This window comes from Vombatus ursinus, unplaced genomic scaffold (genome assembly GCF_900497805.2).
Source record: "Vombatus ursinus unplaced genomic scaffold, bare-nosed wombat genome assembly UNPS02014775.1, whole genome shotgun sequence".
NCBI classification, from domain to species: Eukaryota; Metazoa; Chordata; class Mammalia; order Diprotodontia; family Vombatidae; genus Vombatus; species Vombatus ursinus.
This window is the reverse complement of record NW_020954553.1, coordinates 4,485,345-4,507,650: the sequence shown is the minus strand read 5'-3', so window position 1 is coordinate 4,507,650 and position 22,306 is coordinate 4,485,345. Positions and strand designations below refer to the sequence as shown.

The window sequence follows — 22,306 nt, the reverse complement described above, 5'->3', positions numbered from 1 at the left end:
AAAATACTAAGTTCAAATTTAGCTTCAGACACTTACTAGCTGTGTGACCCTGGACAAGTCACTTAACCTGTTTGCCTCAGTTCCCTTATCTGTAAAATGAGCTGGAGAAGGAAATGGCAAACCACTCCAGTATCTTTGCCAAGAAAACCACAGAATGGGGTCACACAGAGTCAGATGTGACTGAAAAACAACTGAACAATAACTGAATTCCCATAGGTACACTGTATATTCCATCCTGTTTAGTCTTTGATACTGTAAATAATTGTGAATCTGTTTTCAAATTATTTTCAAATACTTTATTTGTCTATCTTACTAAAGTATATTATTAATGTTCATTTGCTTCAAATGTAATAAATACAAGGCAAATAATTTGTACCAAATACAGAGGAACTCTTAAGGGACCTGATAATTAGGTTTCTGTTTTCCTGTTTTTCTCCTGCTCAGTCCTCTCTTTCTCTCTATCTCACCCCTCCTTGTTCCCCTTCCCCCCTCCCCCCACCATGTCTTACAGGAGCACCTCCAAGTGATTTTTCAGACAAACAGAGATGTGAGTCTTAGAATTCAGGCCTGCTCTGGAGCAAGGCTGATCTCCCCCCAAGACAAACAATGGCCGCTGTTCTTGCCCCATCATATCAGGAGGAGTTCCTATTAGTGAAACTGGAGGAAAATTCCTGCTTGGGTCAGGACCCTAATCTCTGGGGATATGACCCTGACTCTGAAGCCTCCCACCAGCACTTCAGGCAGTTCCAGTACGAACCGTCCGCTCAGCCTCATGAAGTGCTCTTCCGCCTCCAAGAGCTCTGCCGTCTGTGGCTGAAGCCAGAGAAACGGACAAAGGAGCAGATTCTGGAACTCCTGGTCCTGGAGCAGTTCCTGAGCATCTTGCCAGAGGAGCTGCAGGCCTGGGTGTGGGACCATCATCCCAAGAACACAGAGCAGGCAGTGACCCTGGTGGAGGCTTGGCAGAAAAAGCCCAAGAGACCAGATCAGCGGGTGAGAGCGGCATGCGCTAATGAAAAGAGCATTGCTCTAGGAAGTGGGAGATGTGGGTGCCAATCCCAGCTCAACCTCAAGCCAACTGGGCAAGGCACTCCATTTCTCTGAGCCTCATTTTCTTCATTTGTGAAATGAGGATGCTAGCTCTGTCCTCAGAGGGTTGTTCTAAATACAAAATGAGTGAGGATGCAACAACAATTAGAAAGGAAATTCAAGGTATTATTTTTAGGAAAGACAGCGCAATTGAGCAGTAGGTGGGGCAGTAGAAAATCTTGGGATTTTCCTTCTCTCTCTGTTGAAGTTTCAGTTCAAGCGTCTTTGCTGTATCATGGGGGTGCCTTTAGTTTTAATCATTGTGTAAGTACATATTTTCTGTGCCCACCATAGTACCTTCCGTAGCCATGACCCTCAGTTCTGGATAACCTCTGCCCCTCAGCCCAATAACTTGGAATCTGTTACCTTAGCCTCTAGATTTGAAGAGCCAAAGTTATCCTGGATGGGGCTTAGGCACAGTTTGCTTTTGAATTAGAGTTATATTGTCCTGGTGACAGAATAATCAAACTAAAGTTAAATTGAGAAACACAGGAGCCTAGGTATTCTCTTGAGAGATTACCTGGTTCCCTGAAGTGGGCCATGCATGAGCTCCTAGCTTTTAATTTAGATAATATACATACCTTCAGTTCTCTTATGTGGGGGTCTAGGTGATACAACACTTTTGACTAGACTTCCTTCACCAGATAGAGAAAAACAAACAAACAAAAATACTATTGAACTAATTAGTTAAAAAATACTTATTGAGCACCCACTAGACATTGTGGGGGATACAAAAGAAGTCTAGGAATGAATACCTGTCCTCAAGGAACTTATGATCAAGTTGGCAAAAGAAGACAAAACATCAAACAGATGTCAGTTAACTGCTAAAGCATTTTTACTGACTGGACACAGACTAAGAATTTGAAGAAAAGAACAGGAGGCTACTACATAGTTAGGAAAGATTCCATGGAGGAGGTGGCACTTCAGTTGGGCCTTGAAGGGTTAGAATAGGATTTGGAGAGGGGGAAGGAAGCTATTTCTTGGTAGAAGATAGTGAAAACATGGCCGGGCCTTAATTCATGGGAATGCTATTTAATAATTTCTTCCAGGAAACCCTGCAGAGAGAATTCCACATTTACACATGCACAAAGATACAGTCACACACATTTTGTTTAATGTATCACAGTTCATCAAAGATACATCATTTCTCCATTCATTTGAAGAATTATAAGATAATCTTGCATTCTGTCCTGGCAAATGGACCTTGATTTCTCCCTTCTCTACTCACATTTTAATTGGACTAGCCTCACTCCTAAAGATACAGTAAACATTATATTGTATTTATTGCTAATAGAAATATTTATTGCACCTAAAGGATTACTCTTGAAATACTTGTTTGTCCATACATCCTTAAACTCTCGTACCTGTGCATCCCTCAGGCCCATTTTCTCTGACCTTAAATTTCTGACATGGAAAGCAGAATGCCACGGACTCACTTCATAGGAAGCTCAATTTCTTTCCCAGACATATTTTATAAACACCTTAGATATATTGCAAAGTGGTCACTTTCATGGCAATGACTGCTAAATGTAGCGTACTATTCTCACACTTAGCACTGTATTTTTTGGTTAGTGAAAGCACAAGGGTCCCCAGCAGTAATTCTAATACTTTTTGAGTCATCCTGTATCCCATAGTCTGCCTGACCTCCCATACTAAGTTCTAGGAATATCAACGAGGTCCCTTCCCACTTGTCCTAATTAATTTTATGCCTAGGCCCTAGTAGGTCCTTAATTAAGGCTTGATTGATTGTTGTGAAAACTAAATGTGGTTGGGAAGAGTGCTAGATTTGAGTTCAAATCCTGGATCTTCCAAGTAAGCTTCATTTTCTTTTTCTATAAAATGAATATGCTTCAGTACCTACTGAGTACAAAATGAGTGACCTGAGTTAGATGACCTCTAGGGTCTCTTTCAGTACTAAATCTATGATCTATGACCTTTTCCATTCTTATCCTTACCTTGTTGCCTATTGGGAAGTTTTGGACTACAAATTTTTAATGACTCAATGTATGCTTTGTTCTTTTAGAGTTGTCTTGGCCAAAATGAATTTGGGGGTCATGGCATTTTATGCTGTAGAGATCATTAAGATCAGGGCCTTTGCCTTTCCCTCTGAAAGAAGGGCTTCAGATCCTTGGGGAGGACAGACTTTGAGTCCTCTAGATATCTGAATTGTACCTAAGAATAATTTCGGTTCTTAATTTATATTAATTGTGAGTCCCATGGCATATACCCAGATCCAAAAGAAGTCTCACAGATGTCTTAGAGTTACTGGCTTAGTTACTGACGTTTAGTCTTCTCCCCTTGCTTTAAAGTTTCATATAGTTATGAATCCAGACCAAGGTGTATAGAAGGGCTCAGAGCAACTCTAAATTGTCCTTATTTGAAAGTGACATTGTAGGAGGCGTGTTCAATCTTGGGACTGTGAGACAATAGTACTGGTAGCAGTGAGAACAGCCAACTCTAGAAAGTTTCCCTAGGGCTTACTGCGTTGTTGGCTCTCCTCTGCCTAGGCCATCCCCTTGATCAGCAAGTTTGGATCTGATTTTGTTCTATCTCTTCCAGTCCCACCATTACCGAAACTAAAGTATCCAGAGACGCTTCATAGTCACCCTGTCCTCTGTAGAGTGTTCCCAACAAAGGTTAATCCTGGGCTACTCCAGGATGGACTCCCAGGGCAATCTCGGATCTGACCACTCCAGTTTGGCCTTATGAGGTGAAGACACAGGACCCAATTCAGCCTATGACATTTAGCAGTGTGTTGGGTACCAGGTATATATAGGCAGGACCTATACATGATGTACCTGCTTGGGAGTGGCCTATGTCATAATAGTTTAGGGTTTCATGCCCCTCCCAAGCAGCAACTCCCCCATTGCCAACATGATAAAATCAGCCTGCAGCTTCAAGATCCCTCACAGTCAGCCCCCGATCTAGGTTTCCCAGACTTCCCTACTCTTTTACATATGTCCTATACTCCGGCCAAAGTGGTCAGTATACTGTCCGCTAAATATGGCTCATGCTTTAAAAGCCTCTGGGGCCTTTGTTCATACTGGCCTCCCCGCCCAAGGATACCCATGACCTTCTGTCTGACTGTCACGATACCCATCCTTCAAGGCCCGATTCAGATCTTCCCCCTTGAAGTCTCCCTTGACTACCTCGGCCAGATATCATCTCCCCCTTCTCTGAGCACCTATAACATACGGTGTTGGCACCACTTGTCTGGCACTTAGTATATTGTGCCTGAGAGTGTGTTATTATATATGCATATATGCATATGTCCAGTCTCTTTAAGGCAACTGAGCTCTTTGAGGGCAATGAGCATATCTTTTTTCTCCCTCCATGACGCCTAACACAGTACCTTGCTCATGCTGTAAGTGCTCAACAAGGATTTTTGATTACCTGATTACTGGACAGGAATGCAAAGGATTGAAAACTTGATTTTAGGGCACCCGCCTACCCTAGACCTGATTTCTCTTTCTTTAAAAGCTCTAGATGACAAATTGCTTTCCTCAGAATAAAATAGATTTGATTAAAGAGGCAGTGTGGTGTAGTGGGCGGATCTTTGGATTTGGAGTCCGAAGACTTGGGTTTGAGTTCCAATGCTTCTGTTTAGTAGTGGGCAACTCTGGGCAAATCATTTAGCAGCCCCAAGCCTTAGTATCCTCCTCTGTAGAGTGGGAACAATAGTTGTTGCTCTACCTATCTCCCAGGATTATTGTGGGTATTAAACGAGGTAACAACAGGTAAAGTGGTGTATGTCAGCTGTAAAGCACTGGGCGGCGGTCACAGCGAGCATCATTGCCACTTTAATTATTCTTCCTCCGTCCTGGGTTCCTCTGTCTCCTTATGGGGGTTTTCACTTTGATTTCACCAAGAATCCCCTGACCACAAGAGCTTCAGTGGTGGGAAGTATGCTATCGCCAGGTCGCCTTTTGTATACAGGGACAGGAAGTGCTTTCTGAATTGCCAGCACCCTTGGGTACAGCACAGGAGTCACGAAGCTTCCAGTTAGGTTCAGCAGAGATCAAGCCAGAGGGAGCGTCCCAGGAGAAGAGAATGCAGAGGCCCTACTGGGAACCACTGGAGCAACTGAGCCCTATGGAGGAGCCCAAGCCCCTGCACAAGAGTGGTGAGAAGCAGAGAATGTATTCTAAGATGGCTTGGGGAGTAGCCTATGCTAGATAGAGGGATCCATGGTTTGGAGAAGAAGGTGGAGGGGGGACTGGGGAGGAGGTGCTGAGGGGGAGAACACACAGATCTAGCCTTCCTGTCACTGACCAAGTGTCATCACCCAAGAGGATGCTGTCTTTGTTCCTATGAGTGATTACCCTCATGTATGACTGGCATTTTTGTCCTGGCCTTCTGAAGATGACTCTCCCTCTCTCAATCCCCACTGAGGCCAGAGAATCAGGACAACCAGACCTTGGGGAGCAAGGAGCTCCAGAACAGGGCGACCATCTAATGCATAGAGCATGTCAGTTTTGGTCAAGTGCATAAAGTCATTGAACTTGAAGAATGATAGGACCAAATAGAGAGTCATCAGTATTAGCTACAAGGATAGTCTTAATTGGATTCAGAGCAGCAGATGCTCAGAACTGATGTGTCTTCAAAAAAAAAAATATTAATGTGGCCATCTGGAAAATAACTGGGACTTACACAGCTCCATTTTCTTCTTAGACAGCCTGGCTCCTCAGGTTTCTGCCCTTCCTAAGATGAAAAGCATTAGTGACTACAAGATGGTAGCTGAGTCCCAGGTAAGCTGTGGTTTGCTTTTCTTTCCTGAAATGTTTGTACCTTGGAGACTAGGTCCACCCTGTTGACAGTTCCCCTGTTCTCTAACATTGCCTCCCTAGACAAAAAGCCCACACTTGATGATCTTCAACCCCACCAATTATTTTTCCTGAATTCCTCCCTTTGGACCTCAGCTGTCCCTGTTGCATTAATCAGGCAATATGAAATGCCTGTGAGCTCTGAGTCCTGACTGGGAGGCCTATGGCTCAGTGACATTTGAGGATGTGCCCTTATACCTCTCACAGGAAGCCCCAGGCCATGGAAACCCTGCTCAGGACCTCTGCAAGGACATCGAGGGAGAGGATTGTGGGAATGAGCTCTTGCTGGGTAAGAACTTATTTCCCTCATAAATGAGAAGTTTTCAGGTGTCTACAACTCATAACTCCCTGAGACTTCTGAGGGTGTCCACCTCACTGAGCCCAGTGCCTTGTGAGTGTTAAAGTGAATGGCCTTTGGTTTTCAAGGATGTCTATAATAGCAGCACAAGACTAGGAGGGCTCTCCAAAGACCCTCTAGCTCAGGACTTCTTCAGTTTTTTCCACTTGCGACCCCTTTTCAAGTTTCAGCAGCATCTGCTGGCATTGCATGGTCTGAGGGCATGCTCAGTGCAAAGTGCACATGCTGTGTGTTCAGATCCAAGGCTGGAGTGAGGTTGTGCGATGCAGCATGGGCTAGCACTGCCAGAAATACCTTGAATTCATTACACATTTGATTTTGAATTAGTTTTTGGTCCTTAAAGCATTCAGAAACCTTTTACTGTTGCCAGATTTTTCACGACCCCATATGGGGTCATGACCCACAGTTTAAGAAGCACTGCGTCTAACTTGTTCTTTGCCCTTAAAATCGCCCCATGTCTCCACTTGTTGAAGTTCTCCTTAGAAGCACATTCCACAGACTTCAGAGTTTTCATGTCTTTTAAGTTTTTCCTTTTCTCTGTAGCCCTTACTTCCTTGTTCTATTGTGGGATTCCCAGGTGTTGAGCAGAGGGAGAAAAGAACTTTGCTGCCCTTGTGTGTTGTACTCCCAATAGTAGAACCATCAACTTTCAGTCTTCATCATGTTGGCTATCAACTTCATAGAAGAGCTGTATGACCCAGAGCACCTCCATTGCCCTTCAGTTGGTCCACCGCCACCTGGCTCCCCAGGCAGTTCTCTTCAAGTTCACTTTCTATGCCTCTGCTCTCCTGACGCTTTTTTTGATGGTCAGTTTAGATTATGTTTTCCTTTCCCAACATCTCTTTCTTGCTCACAGATACAAGATAAAGAATGAGAAAAGGGGCAGAGGAAAATAGTTTTGAACTCAGCATACTCTTAGCCTCTACCCCGAGAAATTTTGTGATGCAGGCTTATTTTGTTGGTGGCCTGTTCTTTCACTACTAAAGTCCTGCCTCACAGTGGTGTACACATGACTCTGGACTTTTGAAAACTGTACCAGTAGAGTACAAGCTCTGGTCTGCTTCAGGAATGGGCCAGATGACATACTAGGTTTCTGTTGTCTGAGGCTCACATGGCTAAGTTCAGGTAGACTCGTTACTAGAAGGTTGGCCACTAGTTGATGTATTCTTTGGTCCACAACAACTCAGAAAGGCCATCTGGTTGGGTGTAAAGAGGTTGAAATCTTCTGAAGTAAAAAGCACCTGCTCTTAGATGGGTCTAGATTGACTCTTTCTAGCATGGGAGCTTGACAATCCGGTCCAGCTTAAATGGTGAAATGATGTGATTTTGCCTCAACGGAAAGCAAAATGACGGAGGGGGAGAGCCTTGGAAACTTGGATTCAGATCCCAGCTGCCACTTCTTAGTGATGTAACCTGGAGCAAATCACTTCTTTCCAAGACTTAGTTTCTTTATTTGTAAAATGAAAACTTTGAACCAGATGATCTTTAAGTTCTCTTCCAGTTTTGACCTTCTGTAATTCCTTGAATTGCTTGTGAGCCCCTGTGTTCAAGCAATTTATTATTCATATTATATATAATCATGTTATATATGATTGTTCCATATAGCTTTGTATAGTTGGCTTGCTTTCTTTGTACTTTGTATCTTAAGAGTTTGTGCATTCCTTGCTCATGAAAGGAGTTCCCTGATGGACAGAAGAGTTGAATTTCTTAAAGGTGTCTTCTGATTTCTCCTTACAACTTAAATATATTCTTTGGCTTCTAACAAATCACTCCCAAACCAGCTTATTTTTTAAGCTAATTTTAAGTCTTGGCTCGGCCATTAAAGTTACTGAACTTTTCTGGCTCTCAGTTTCCCCATCTGTAAAATGAGGTGGTTAAGTTAAATCATTCTCACAATCTCTTCTGGCCCTACCTAATATTCCCTGATTCTCTCTTCTCCCCAGGATGAGGCTCTGATCTGTGAGCTCATACAAATCTGTGAAACTCTCACTGTGACCAAATCACTAAGTCTCCTTATTCTCCTCTCTCAGTGACTTGAAGGAGAATGTTTAGGATCACATAGTGGTCTCTTGGTCATTCCCTAGGAATGTCCCCGATATATCCCATTGAATTCCAAGAACAGCTTTGTAATGATCATGTACTGTTTATGCCTTGTTTGCTTTCTTATCAGCAGAGTTTCCAGTTCCCATGTCCAACATCACTTTGCCAATACAGCAAGGAAGGGACCCAGGGGACCCAAATCTCCAGTGCTCTGAGGAAACAGAGAATTCAAGAGACACCCACACCAATGAAGAACAAGTAAGGTCTGGCCCAGCATTTGCTAGGAAAGAAGTGAAAAGTTGGGAGGAACAGAAACAGTGTGATGGAGCAGACACAAAAGTTTCTGGAGTCCTCTGGAGCTATGAGGAAACCATGGCATTTCTTGCAATCCTTGGTGAACCTCAGTTCTCAGAAAAACTCCAGTCCCGTCGTCGAAACCGGCAAGTATACAGAGCGGTAGCTGAACGGCTGCGGGAGCGGGGTTTCCTTCGGACATTGGAGCAATGCCGCTACAGATTCAAAAACCTCCAGACGAGTTACCGGAAAGCGAAGACTGGAAGAGCCCCGGAGTCATGTGCCTTTTATGGGGAGATGGCCACCCTACTGAGCACCCACACCTCTGCTTCCTATCCTGACACCTCAGGAAAAACTTGGGATACTTCTCTACCAAGGGACAGCAGTGTTGACACTGAGGAACCAGACAACCGGGACCATGAGGAGGGGATAGAGGATTGTGATGTTGATGAGACGACTGACAAGGAACTGACCCATAAGGACAAGATGCCAGGCGCCCAAGGCCCATTCTCTGGCTGCTGGGGTAAGGACCTAATGAAAATGCCTTCTGTCAGGCATCAGTAGAATGAGGATTTTGTTTCTTCTTTTTGCCTGTGGTGTTGTGACACTTTTCTTTGTGTTTTGGTCGCTCCCATTTGGTAACAGTTCTTGTCATTCCCCTCCCCCACAAGGTGTTATGAGAATGTTTTGTTTACTTAACAATCAGGCCAGTTTACCTAAAGATAATGAGTATCAGTAGCCAAATTCTTCATTACGGTGCCACTGATTTGAGATTATTAAGAGCAATAGATTCAGAAAGAAGGGAAGAACACAGTTATACCCTTGAGATAAACACTGACGATACAACAAAAAGTTTCTTCTCTAAAGTCAACTCTTATTTACGCAAAATTAAAATTACCAAATGTACACGAAGGACTAGAATCTATTACTCGGTGGCTCTGTCCAGTAATAATCAATGTTCATAATGATGGCCTTGAGGTACTGCAAGGTTCTGAGTGTTCAAAGAGAGTCAGTCATGGTCGGCATTGTGTGGAGCAGTGAGAAAGAGAGCATAGTGCTGGGCTTGCAGTCAGGAGAAACCTTGTTTCCCATCCAGCCTCTGATTCATGCTCATTGTGTAACCATAGATAAATCATTTACCTTCCCTGGCTCTAGTTTCTAGTAAAAATAGTAGATAATATTCCATGTAGTACCCACCTCACAGGGTTGTTATGACGATCAGATGAGTGAACGTATATATAAATGTGCTTTGCAAACTCTGAAGTGTTCCATAAAGTCAGTTATATTTTTGGTGTTATTAGACATATTTTGTTAAATCTTAATTCTTTAAATGTATTGACCCACATGTGGCATGTGGTATGTATGGTAACTCAATTAACAACAGCATTCAGTACCTTAGAAGACCTCCATTCCCAAAGCATTCTGGATAAACAAGTGTTTCCTGATGATTCAGTTTATCGCACTGGCCTGAACCAGATTATCTATGGCTGCCATTTGGACAGAGTTTGCCTCAATCATCCACCATGGGAATACTGTGTAAATGGCCTCTTTCCTGAATCCAGTCAGATAATCAGCCTTTTGTTCACCTAATTATCTTGGCTGTGGTACACATTTTATCCACACATGTTCACTGGTTTGTCTAAAAATTGTCATGGTGACATAAATTCTTAGATTAAGAAGGGATCTAAGGGCCAGATCCTGTCCAAAGCATGAATCTCCCCTACAATATCACCAAGGTTATCCATCCTCTTCTTGAATACCTTTCATGATTGAACCTTACTACTTCCCCAAACAACTCATTCCATTCTTGAACCATTTTAATAGTCAATAATTTCTTCCTTCTATTAAGCCAAATTATGCCTCCTTGTAATTTGTTATGGTCACTCAGAAGCCAAGCAGAACAAGTCTGTCTTTCTTCCCCCATCCCCTCACCTCATCCTCAGGTCTTCTCCAAGTGAAACATCCCTAATTCCTTCAACCTAGTCACAGTATAACATGTAATATGTCACACATGTGGTGTGATCAGTACAGAATCATAGAATACCAGACCTGGAAGGGACCTCAAAGGTCATCCAGTCCTACCTTTACTTAAACACGAATTCCTTCTACAAAAGAATACAGTGCGACTTTCTCCTTCCTTATCCTAGATGCCTTATTTCTATTTATGCTGCTAAGTCTCATGATCTTATTGATTTGGGTCCTATCTTTGATGGTTTGTAATGCCACATATCCATCCCTTCCCATCCTTTGTGATTCTTGTCCTTGTTGTCTCATAAATATTCCATCAAAGATGTACCCAATACACTGGACTCCTCCATGGAGATAGTGCAGTTCTCTCTCAGGCTGTCCCTTCACCATCTCCAACTACATGACTGGCCCACATCTCTTTCTGATCTTCTATTTCCTGGTTGATAGCTTTCATGTCAGTTCTTACATGCAAGTCTATGCTTATTAATATGCTTTATCCTATACTAGGTTGGTTCCTAATATCACTTGATTTTTCAATTATTTTAGCTACCACTTAGACTGGAAACATACTGCGTGCCATTGAGTGGCATTAGGCTGGCAAACTTCCATCAAACCTCTGGGTCTTTTTAACATGAACTGTCCAGCCCTGTCTTCATCCTCAACTTGTTCATTTGACCTTATTTTTTTTTTCTGAAGACTTGAAATATGACAGGAATGAATAGAATCTTATTAGACTGGGCCATTTTCCCAGGCTATTTTTCAGATTTTTGGGGAGTCCAATTCCATCATGTATTAGCTATGCCTTTCGGCTTCCTGTCCTCTATAACCATTTATACCTTTATCTAAATCATTGATAAAAAGCATTGGTCAAGGCTAGACCAAGGTCACAGCCTTAGGCAAGGCTCTAGGGACCCCATTCCAGCTTCGCACTGACTCCCTAACCAACGTTCTTCTGTTCTAGTTGTTCAGTAAGTTCCAAGTCGACCTGACTTTCCATCTTGTCCATTAGTCTATGGTGAGAGGCTTTGTAAAGGGCATCCTGTTCAGCTTATCCCCAGGACTTCACACTGCAGAAAATGGAACCAAAAGACCCTAGAGTCAAGCTGGTTTTTATGCATCAAGTTGGGTTTGTGTCTCTTCTTCTTGGGCCTAACCCTTCCCTCAAGCTTTAGAGGTCATAGTGCACAACATGAGGCAGCTCCTACTGCCCCCTTCCAGCTCCAACCCCTCTATGCAAGTATAACTTCATTAAGTGAACATTTGGGTGCAGTCATGAAGGAGAAAGGAAAAAGAAGCATTTGTGGAGATGACGTGGTTGAGTGGACAGGACAGCAGATGGATGGAGCGTTAAGAAGCCTGAGTTCTGATCACTGTGACTAACTCGCTGGGTCACCTTGGACAAATCACTATTTCCCTGGCCTCGGTTTTTGCATAGGTGAAGTGAGGAGCTTAGACCAGATTATCTCTAGCAGGGGTGGGGAACCTGCGGTCTTGAGGCCACATGTGGCCCTCCAGGTCTCAAAACTTTGGATTCAGTCAGAGGGCCGCACTTGAGGACCTAGAGGGCCACACGTGGCCTCAAGACCACAGGTTCCCTGCCCCTGCTGGCATTCTCCAGTGCAAATATTCTCAGATTCTTGGAACTATCATAAAAGACAGCATGCCAGTGGGAGAGGAAAGTATGCATATTGTTGTCAGATCTTTAGGTGCTGACTTATCAATCAATCAATAAACATTTTAAAAGCACCTACCCTGTGCCAATCCCTGACACAAAAAGAGGCAATAGATAGTCCGTGCCCTAATGAATACGAGAACCAGTTTCCAGGCAGTCTTCTTTGCCCACCACCTTCCACATGGTGCCTCTCACAGTACAGATATCCCCCCAAATCAGTCCTGCATGTTTACCTCAATCAGCCATACCCCTTACCCAGAGTCAACTCCAATTGCAGTGTGTGTGTTTGTAAAAGAGCTCCTAGTTTAATTTCATTAACCAGGGTGGCCAGGAATGAGCTTATTCTGGATAATAAGCAAACAAAAGTTCTTAAAAGAAGAAGATAGGCAGGAATAATGTAATGCAAAGAACGCTGGCTTAGGAATCAGGAAACCTGAGGTCTAGACCATGTGACTTTCAGCAAATCCCTCTTGTTTGTCTGGGTCTCACTTTCTTCTATAAAATGATGAGGGCGGACCTCAGTAGTCCTTTCTGGCTCTCTAATGCTACGATTCTGCATGACAGGGTCATTGCTATCAGGGAGTTTGCAGTCTTGTGGGAGAAATGGGATTACTGTCAGGTGTCCTAGCCACGTGTACCCGAGAGACTAGAAGATCATGATAGTCATGATAGCTAGCATTTATATAGCACTTTAAGGTTTGCAAAGCAATTTACATGTTATCTCACAACAAGCCTGTAAGGGAAGTTCTATTGTTATCCCCATTATAAGTAAACTGAGGCAGACAGAGGTTAAGTGACTTGCCCAGGGTCATGTAGCCAGTATGTGTCTGAGGTAGGAGTTAAACTCAGGTCTTTTTAACCAGTATGCTAGCCACTGTGACCCCTCAGAAGGCACTGTCATGTATCTTTTGGCAGACCAATAAATATAATACTCCAGGGGTTCTGTGATTTCATCGATGTAGGTGCTCCCTCCAGCAACGCATATCACAATCCATCCATGCCTGCCCATCCTATGTGACTCTCATACATGTCTTACCAACCTATTACAAATGATGATATAATATAGAAGATGATAAATGCATAGAAGAAGTCATAAAGTTACAAGGAGAAATTGCTTTGAACTGGAGAAAATCAGGAAAGGTTTCCTGGATGAGATGTCATTTGAAGAATGAGTCATATGTCAATAGACTGGGGTAGGGGGTAGATATAACAAAAGCATGAAGGTAGGAAACCCTGGGATATTTTTGAGGGATCAGCTGAAGTGTGGATTAAACATAAAGGGAAGAAGTATAAGTAGTGTGAGATGAGGCCCTGGGAAAGATCATGTAGACTGCCTTGAATGTCCGGTAGAGGAGTGCAGTCTGTGTCACGTAAGCAGTAGGGGAGGATTGGGGACAAGGGGAGAGAGCTAAGTGTCCATCAGAATGATCAAGGCCCAAAGGCCTTTTGAAAGACATTAAAGGATGGGTAGAGGGGCAGCTAGGTGGCGCAGGGGATAGAGCGCTGGCCCTGGAGTCAGGAGGACCTAAGTTCAAATCTGGCCTCAGACACATGATACTTACTAGCTGTGTGACCCTAGACAAATCACTTAACCCCAATTGCCTCACAAAAAAAAAAAACCAAAAAAAAAAAACAAGGATTGGTAGAATTTTGGTAGGGGAGAGGGTACAAGCTCTTAGAGGTGAGACCCCTAAATCCCTACTATACCAACTCATAGCTCAGGCCTCCCAAGGCCCTTTTACACTCAACACAAATAGAATTTGTAGAGCTCTTCTCCAGGGAAGCCATAGTCTTTGCACAGCCCAGAGTGCAAATTGTTCTAAGTTTCTGTCTACCCTTGAACTGTTATCTTTTCATTTTCTCTAAATTGTTAAATCAGCTAGGATTGAGTTTAAAAAAAAAATACCAGATAATCTCTGGGACAGGCAACCTTGCATACAGTAGACACTTAATAGATGTTTGTTTAATTGAATTGCTTACCAATGCAAGTTATTATGTCTGCTTTTTATTCCTCCCCTGTTGGCCTCTCCAGATCCCAAATCCAAAGTGGCCCATCGAGGGAAGTCGGGGAAAGGCTCATGGAACTCAGATCTCCATAGACTGGAGGAAAGAGAGAGCAGCAAAGATTCACACTCCAGTGAGGAACAAGGAAAACCTTGTCAGGCTCCAGCAAAGAAGGAAGTAAAAGGCCAGGGGTACCAAGACCTGGGCAGTGCAGAGGACGAGAAATATGCAGGGGTACACTGGGGCTATGAAGAAACCAAGATCTTTCTGGCAATTCTCAGTGAGACTTCATTTTCTGAAAAACTCCGGACCTGTCACAGAAACAGCCAAGTCTACCGCGCCATCGCCGAGCGGCTGCAGGAGCACGGCTTCCTCCGGACGCTGGAGCAGTGTCGGTACAGATTCAAAAACCTCCAGACCAGCTACCGGAAAGCAAGAACCAGCCACCCCCCAGGGACCTGTCCCTTCTACAAAGAAATAGCAGCCCTGATGCATTCCCGGGCTGCCATTAAACCAACTTACACTATGAAGGGGATCATCTGTCCACTAGGGAGGACAGCTGGAGACTCCAACTCCCAGGGACAGGAGCCAGAGGACTGGCAACGAAGGAACACTGGAAAGGGGGCCACAGCCAAAGACGGTGAAAGGAAGGTGTTCACCCAGGAGTCCAAACGTCCCAGGGCTGCAGCCCTTTTCCAGAGTCGAACAGGTACGGATCTCTTTAGGCCTGGACACCTCCTCTAAAAAGGAATGCAGAATTATCTAGGGCATAGAGTACTGGCGTGGGGTTCTAACCCTATTGGAAACTGTGAATTGCTCTCCCATACCTCTAGAGGAATTTTACAAAGTTAAGGAAATGCCGTGTTAGAAGAACGTAAGAAAGGTTCTAGAGAAAGCAGTGACTAGATAGGTAACAGACTGAATGACAGGATTTTCAAAGGTCTTAATAAGTTAGAACATTAGGCCAGATCTAATAACATAAAGTCTAATAGGGGCAAATATAAATTTGTATGTAGGTTCCAAAAATCAACTTCTTAAGTATGCATAAGATGGAGAATGAGTGACTAGACACCATTTATCTGACAGAGATCTGGGGGTTCCCATTGGGCTACAAGTTAAATGTGAGTAAAGAGTGTGATATGATAGCCAGGAGAACTAATGCATTCTTAGCCCAAATTAAGCAAAGCATGGTGTCCAGTGCTAGGATGGCAATAGGCCCAGTGTCACGACAACATTTTGAGTACTGCGTTCGTTTCTGGGCACCACCTTTCAGGAAGGACACTGATGAGGTGGAATGTGTTCAGAGGAAGGCAGCCTGGCCAGAGAAAGGCCCAAAAGAACTGAATGAAGAAACTGGCACATTTAGCCCAGAGAAGACAAGGCAGGGTGGATATGGCATCTCTCTTTAAGTCCTTAAAGGGCTGTTACAGGTGAAAGGGATTACACTTGCCCTGCTTGGTCCCAGAGGACAGAACCAGGAGCAACGGATAAAGTTTCCAAGAGGCAGATTTAGGCTTGATATAAGGAAAAACTTCTGGCAGTGAGCTAAGTGGAATGGGCCGGTCCTTGGGGTCACAGATTTCCCCTCCATGGAGATCTTCAGGCAAAGACTAGATAATCACTTGTCTGATACATGGTAGAGGAGACTCCTGTTGAAGCAGAGACAGGGCTAGATGATCTCTTCTCACTCTGAGAGTCTGCACTCCTGCTGTGGGAGCGTGGTGGAAATCAGGGGCCTCGGTTCAGTAGGCAGACCTGACCAGTGAGCTCCTCTCCCCAGGATAATCATGGTTATTCATTATCATCATCATTATTGTTGTCACTCCCCTGATTTTCCCACACTCTGTGGGAACTGAAGTAGTAGTATAGCAGGTGCCCCTTTCAATATGGTGCCAGTCCTTAGGGTGGCTCAGTGTTAGGGTGAGGCTTCTACTAGGGCTGGGATGTTCAGAGCAAACTGTGAGAATCCCTTAGATCCACCCCAGACTCAAAGGTGGAAAGAGGGTATCATGAGGAAAATAAAGGGCGTTCACTTTTGACCTGGGCTAGGACCCTTGCAGGTGCTGGACCTACTCCAAGAGAGTCCTGGGGGCTCACTGAATCTTTGCTGGAAGAGTTTAACCATCTGCAGTCTGCACCCCACCCCCACCTGAAGAGCTGGCAGAGCCTCCTCACCTTGGCGTCAAGTGTGGGGTTCTGCCTGGACCACTTTTCTTTGTCATACAATTGTTGGTACAGGTAACCCCACCCAATTTTTAACCCAAGCCCTGTGCCTCCATTTACCCCAGAGAAATGTGGAACTATGGAATGTCTACCACCAAAAGGTAGTTTAATCTTATTGATAGGATAGCTGGTCTCACAGAGGAAGGCTAATTATTACTGATGACCTGTAGAACTGGACCCCCACTGGGCAGTGTGACAGATCCTTACCTCAGAGAGATCACTGTGAGCTGTAAAAAGGAAAAACAAAGCATAGAAAAAAGGGAACGTGTATCAAAGGGCCCAGAGAATCCAGAGCATGGCAGATGGGGCCTGACAGCTACATGCTCCCTTTCCTTTCTCAGCTCCTCCAGGTCCTTCCCCATGTAAATAGCTGGCCAGCTTCCTGGGGAGGGAAGCAGAGAAGCCTCTCATGAACACAGAGCTTGGGTCAGCCATTCACTGTGCATTTGTTGTGGCCCAGCCAAGGTCCTTTGGACTCATCATCTTTCAATCCATAGAACAACTTTATGAGACAGCAGTCACGTGCCAGAAGCCCTGCTTACCTGCTAGCACTTGGGTCCTTTGTCGATGCTGTTACCAAAGTCATTTAGTCAATGATTTGTTCATCAAGTAGGAATTGAATACCTGCTGTGCGAAGTTCCCTCTAGCCCGGGCTCCTGGGGACACTAAGATAAGTAAGACAAGGTCCCTATTTGCCTTCAGAGAGCTCCCCACCTAAGAGGGTGGGTCAGGCACACAAAGATAACCAGAACACGGGAGAGTGTTAAAGGGCTAAGGAGGGAACAGAGCACGATGGAAAACTTTAGTCCTGTACGTTGCCCCTTAATGACAGCTCGACATTCTTTCTTCCTGTGTCAGGTGTGCACTGGGGCTATGAGGAAACCAAGGCTTTTCTGGCAATCCTCAGTGAATCTCAGTTTTATGAAAAGCTCCGGACTCGCCACCCCAACCAGCAGGTGTATCGGGCCATTGCTGAGCGCCTGTGTGAGAGGGGCTTCCTGCGGACGCTGGAGCAGTGCCGGACGAAGTTCAACAGCCTCCAGACAAGCTACAGGAAGGCGGGGAGCGGCCGCGCCCCTGAGACCTGTGCTTTCTATGATGAGATGGATGCCCTAGTGAATGCCCACACAGCCGTAGCAGCCGCCAGCATCCTGAAGGAGGTGGCACCCCACCCGGGGCAGGCAGGCAGCGACGCTGACCCTGAAGAGCAGGAGCAGGACAGTTGGCACAGTGAGGAGGCACTGGAAGATTGTGACAGTGATGAAGCAGCCATCAGAGAAGCCAAGAGTCCTGGGGTTCCTGCTTTAGTCCAAGTCTCAGCTGGTAAGACCAGTCTCATTTTTCACTGGAATGTGGCCTTCCCCCTGTCATTGCCACCCCCCACCTTAACTCATGGGCTTTATCCAAGCCAGGGGAGCTTTCTGGTTTGGCAGCAAGTACATTAGACAAGAAAGCCAGAGATTTGGGTTCATTTCCATCCATATGCTGAAACTGATTAGCTACATTAATCAATGCATGTGTAATTTTTTGGTTTGTTATTTGCTTAGCACTGAGTAAGGCACTGTGAATAATATCCTGTGAAAGGGTATATAACATGGTCACTTCTCTCAAGGAACTAACAACCTAGTTGAGGAAAACTGGAAAATATGAAACAATAGAAAACATAATTGGGAGAATAAGAATTAGCCCACCAAGGTCCCAGCTCTGCCACTATCTAGTTACGTGACCACCTGGGGCCTCAGCCTCCATACCTGTACATTCCGAGTAGAAAATTCCTTCATTCCATGACTGTAGCTAAAGTGATAACTTGTGTGCTATCTAATAAAAATGCTACGAGAATTTGGAGCACAAGAAAGTGAATGAGGCCTCAAATTGTCAGCAGTGAGACCTGATGAACAAAAAAGGCAGCATGGTGGCTAGAATGCTGACCTGTCACCATAGGCAAGTAACTTAACCGCCCTGAGCCTCGGCTGGAAAAGGAGGGTAATAACGTGTGCAGTCCCTACCTCCCAGGATTACTGTAGGGCTCAGATAAGTGTGGGTAGAGCACCTGGCCAGCTACAAAGGTTTGTATCTATCATGATTGCAGACTGATAATAATCATGGTACTGTTGGAGCTAGACCTCAAAGGATGGAATGGTAAAGGGGAATTTGGCTAGGCAGAGCACTCAGGCCAGAAGAACATGAGCAAAGGTCTGGAGGTGACAAGGAGCAATGTGTAGCAGGAGGAGGACAGTGAGGATAGCCTGAAACGACCAGACTTTGAGCACGTCTCTTTCCATGCACTTCTGTCCTCACGTGCAAAGTGGCTGTTTTACCATCAGATCCTTACTTGCAGGGGAAGACGGGTAAGTTTTATGAATCTAGTTGAAAGGTGGGATTGAATATTACCTAGCCCTCAATTATCTTCCCTAATTGGGTTGGTTGAAATCATCCAGTTTTGTTGTTGTTGTTTTTCCCAGAGTTGAGGATCCAGAGTGAGAATAAGGAAGAGGCTCAAAAACAGGGCATTTCTGAGAAAAGGCAACCCCAGGAAACAGAAGGAGATGTAACTCAGCTTCTTCACTGGGGGAAAAACTCTGAAAATGAGTACAAACCAGAGAGTCCATGGGAGACAGACCTCAGAGAAAGACAAGGAAAACTGACTGCCAAAGAGGATTTACAAAATCCCGCCACTCAGAAAGGATCCTCTGCAGAAGGAAAGCCATACAAATGCCTCGAATGTGAGAAAAGTTTCAGTTGGCGGTCACACCTGGCCATGCACCAGAGAATACATACAGGGGAAAAACCCTATAAGTGTCTGGAATGTGGAAAAAGCTTCAGTTGGCGGTCACACCTCAATACCCACCTGCGAATCCACACAGGAGAGAAGCCCTATAAGTGTCTGGAATGTGGAAAAAGCTTCAGTGATGGGGCAGGCCTCACTGCCCACCGGAGAATCCACACAGGAGAGAAGCCCTATAAGTGTCTGGAATGTGGAAAAAGCTTCAGGCTCAGCCCCAGCCTGGTTGTGCACCAGAGGATACACACAGGGGAGAAGCCCTACAAGTGTAGTGAATGTGGGAAAGGCTTCAGCAACAGCTCACATTTCAGCGCCCATTGGCGGACCCACACGGGCGAGAAGCCTCATGAGTGCCCCGAGTGTGGGAAGAGCTACAGTAAGGGCTCTGCCCTCCACAGACACCAGCGAGTCCACATGAGAGAAAAGCTTCCTCTGCTGCCCAGGCTCGACTCTCCAGCGGGAAGCCTGTGTGGGAAGAGTTCTGTAAACGGACTGGATTTGGGGAGACCTTCCAACAGAGAGGGCTGCTTCTGAGCTACCCTGGTTTTGTTCAGGAACAGTGCTGAGCTCTGATGGAGTGGGAAGAGTGCTGTGTTGGAAGTCAGACCTGGGTTCTAATCCCAGCTCTGCCACAACTAATCGACCTTAGGCCAATCATTTCCTCTCTTGGAGCCCAGAAATCTATAAATGTAAGAGATGGCCAATATGCTGTTCGAGGTTCTTTTACTCCCAGTACTCAGTGATCTCCACTTTGGGAGAGGGTCTTTAGTGTCTGAAGCTCAACTCACCAGATGGGATCTGAAATTGGGAATATCCAGGTCCCCTTCCCCAGCTGTGCCTTTACCTCGATGCATGCCGTTCCCCCTTCCCATGTGCCTCAGTTTTACCGTTGATAAAATGGGGAAAGTAATCCTGATCATCCCAAACATGATTTGTTCTTTTGTACTTTCACCCAGAAAGGGAGCCTTCCAAGTCTGGAAGTCTCCTTTCCTCTTACCTCGGGTTTTATCAGTGCCTCCATCCCAGAAAAGTATTTCATTACCACTGGGATAGAACCATTAAACTTTGGGATTCAGAGTATCAGGGGGGGTCAGGAAAGAACAAGAGGGATGATTTAGGAATTCTGAGTATTTTTCTCAGTATGAAAGAGTACTTATAAAATGTGGAAGAACTGGTTAAGAATATACGCAGGTTCTCTCTGTCTCTCTCTCTCCCCCTCTTTTTCTCTCTCTCTCTCCTCTAATGCTGCCAGGTCTTTTTACTTGGAGTTTTCTGATGATAGCAGCACTGGGCTTATAAGGACAAATGTAGGTTAATAAATGGAACTTCAGAGTTTGGTCTGACTGAATGTATCAAGAAGTATCTTAACCCTGGATATGGGAAATGTAGAAAGTGAAACTCACTTCCGCTTTCTCATGTTAACCTCAAAGAATGCCTTAGACCATGGTGAATGTACTGCGTGTTCCTTTTGTTATATTAATAAAATTGAATTTATTGCTCTATGTGGTTCTGGATGATGACAATTATAGGGTGAAGAATTTAGATAGCATTTGGATGGTTATGAGAAAATTGTAAGAATGCTGATAATGCTGGTCCTAAGATCTAAACACTTTGGTTGGCAAGCCTCCATCTCTTACTTCTAAGGTCTCTTCCAGCTTCTAAATCTATGATCTGATGATTCCAAGTATGTTTGAGGGAGGGAGGAAGTCCATCTTACATAATACCCAAATTTCTACAGTGTTTTTACAGCTGTACCATCTGGAATTTTCCTTTCAAGTCAAGCTCACATCTCTCCAAGGCAACATTGGCAACATTTGTAAATTGCCAACAGTGTCTTAAAATTTCTGACAGGCTTTTACATCACTAATGCATGAATGATGTAATGTGGAACACTGGAGTCAGAGGACCTAGGTCCAAATCCTGCCTCCCCCTTTGTAAATTTGGACATGTCACCAAACGCCATAAGCCACGTTTCCTTATCTGCAACATCAGGAGGTGGGACTCAATAACCTCCAAGGTAGAAATTCTTCACCTTTTCTTCCATAGTCAAAGCCCATCTAACCTCCACAAGATAGAATCCCACTCTTGCTTTAATCATCAGCAAAGGCTGATGACATCAACATTCTACTTGGAACCTTAAGGTCCATTTAGTCAAATAAGGTTTTCCCTACCTATATCCCCCTCCCCTACCATGTCTAGTAAATCCCAATATCCTGCCCCTCCAATCTGTGTGATTCAATTCAGTACAACAAATGTATTGGGGATACAGACAGAAATGGAAGTGATTCAAACCATAGCTTACCTAGCTTAAAACATCTAACCCACACTTACTCCTATCCAACTTGGTCTACAGACCTATGTTCTTCTGCTGTACCCCCCCCCACCATCTCCATTGTCATCTCCATTGTGACCTGCTGCCAATAGAAACTTTCCCCCATTCTTGATATCTTTGGTGTTGGAGACAATGTCCAGTCTGCCATCTTGTTCACATGCACTAAAAGATAGCAGCAGCAGCATGAGTTGCTCCTCTATATATATGACCTAGCTGTATGTTCTCCAGGTGTGGATTTCTCCATATGTGTACCCTGAACATACATGTTTCCTATTTATATGCCCCTTGATAAGTATCCCCTGATCACACATGTCAGGTACTCTTCTACACATGTGCCCTGGTCACCATGATCCCTATACATATACCTCTCCATCTGTGTTCATTCTTCTCACTGATACTATTTGTGGGAGGGGCCCTAGATTTATGGGAGAAATGTTTTATTGCTACTTTTCTTACTACACCATTTCATTAAATGCTTTTCTTTTAACTGTGTCCGCTGGCTGACTACTAAAGATAAACACATGGATAGGGGTTTGTGAGCTACGGTTTTAGGAGATATGAATCCACAAAGTACCTTGAAACTGGAGTTGTCATTCCCTTGGGGACATATCTGTGAGTTGGGGGCCCCCAGGTGCTACACAAAATATGTAAGGAACATAAAGTATTGGGTGCCTCCTCCTCAGCTCCTGGCAGATAACTAGAAAACAGGTCAATCCCACAG

General features: G+C 44.6%; 1 protein-coding gene across 2 annotated transcripts in view; it reads left to right on the top strand.

Annotated features, from left to right (window-relative positions):
* Positions 1 to 20,929, top strand: part of LOC114044738 (zinc finger and SCAN domain-containing protein 20-like) — a 28,256-nt gene extending 7,327 nt beyond the window's left edge. Inside the window, exons 2-9 of one of the 2 annotated variants that reach the window (XM_027864376.1) lie at positions 512 to 993; positions 5,026 to 5,212; positions 5,761 to 5,837; positions 6,120 to 6,201; positions 8,444 to 9,127; positions 14,277 to 14,957; positions 17,330 to 17,794; positions 18,934 to 20,929. In XM_027864376.1, coding sequence (XP_027720177.1) covers positions 607 to 993; positions 5,026 to 5,212; positions 5,761 to 5,837; positions 6,120 to 6,201; positions 8,444 to 9,127; positions 14,277 to 14,957; positions 17,330 to 17,794; positions 18,934 to 19,787 — 3,417 coding nt within the window. In that variant the 5' untranslated portion in view covers positions 512 to 606 and the 3' untranslated portion in view covers positions 19,788 to 20,929. Of the gene's footprint in view, positions 1 to 511; positions 994 to 5,025; positions 5,213 to 5,760; positions 5,838 to 6,119; positions 6,202 to 8,440; positions 9,128 to 14,276; positions 14,958 to 17,329; positions 17,795 to 18,933 lie in introns of both variants that reach the window. The other variant, XM_027864375.1, reaches the window with a different exon arrangement.
* Positions 20,930 to 22,306: the final 1,377 nt, after the last annotated feature.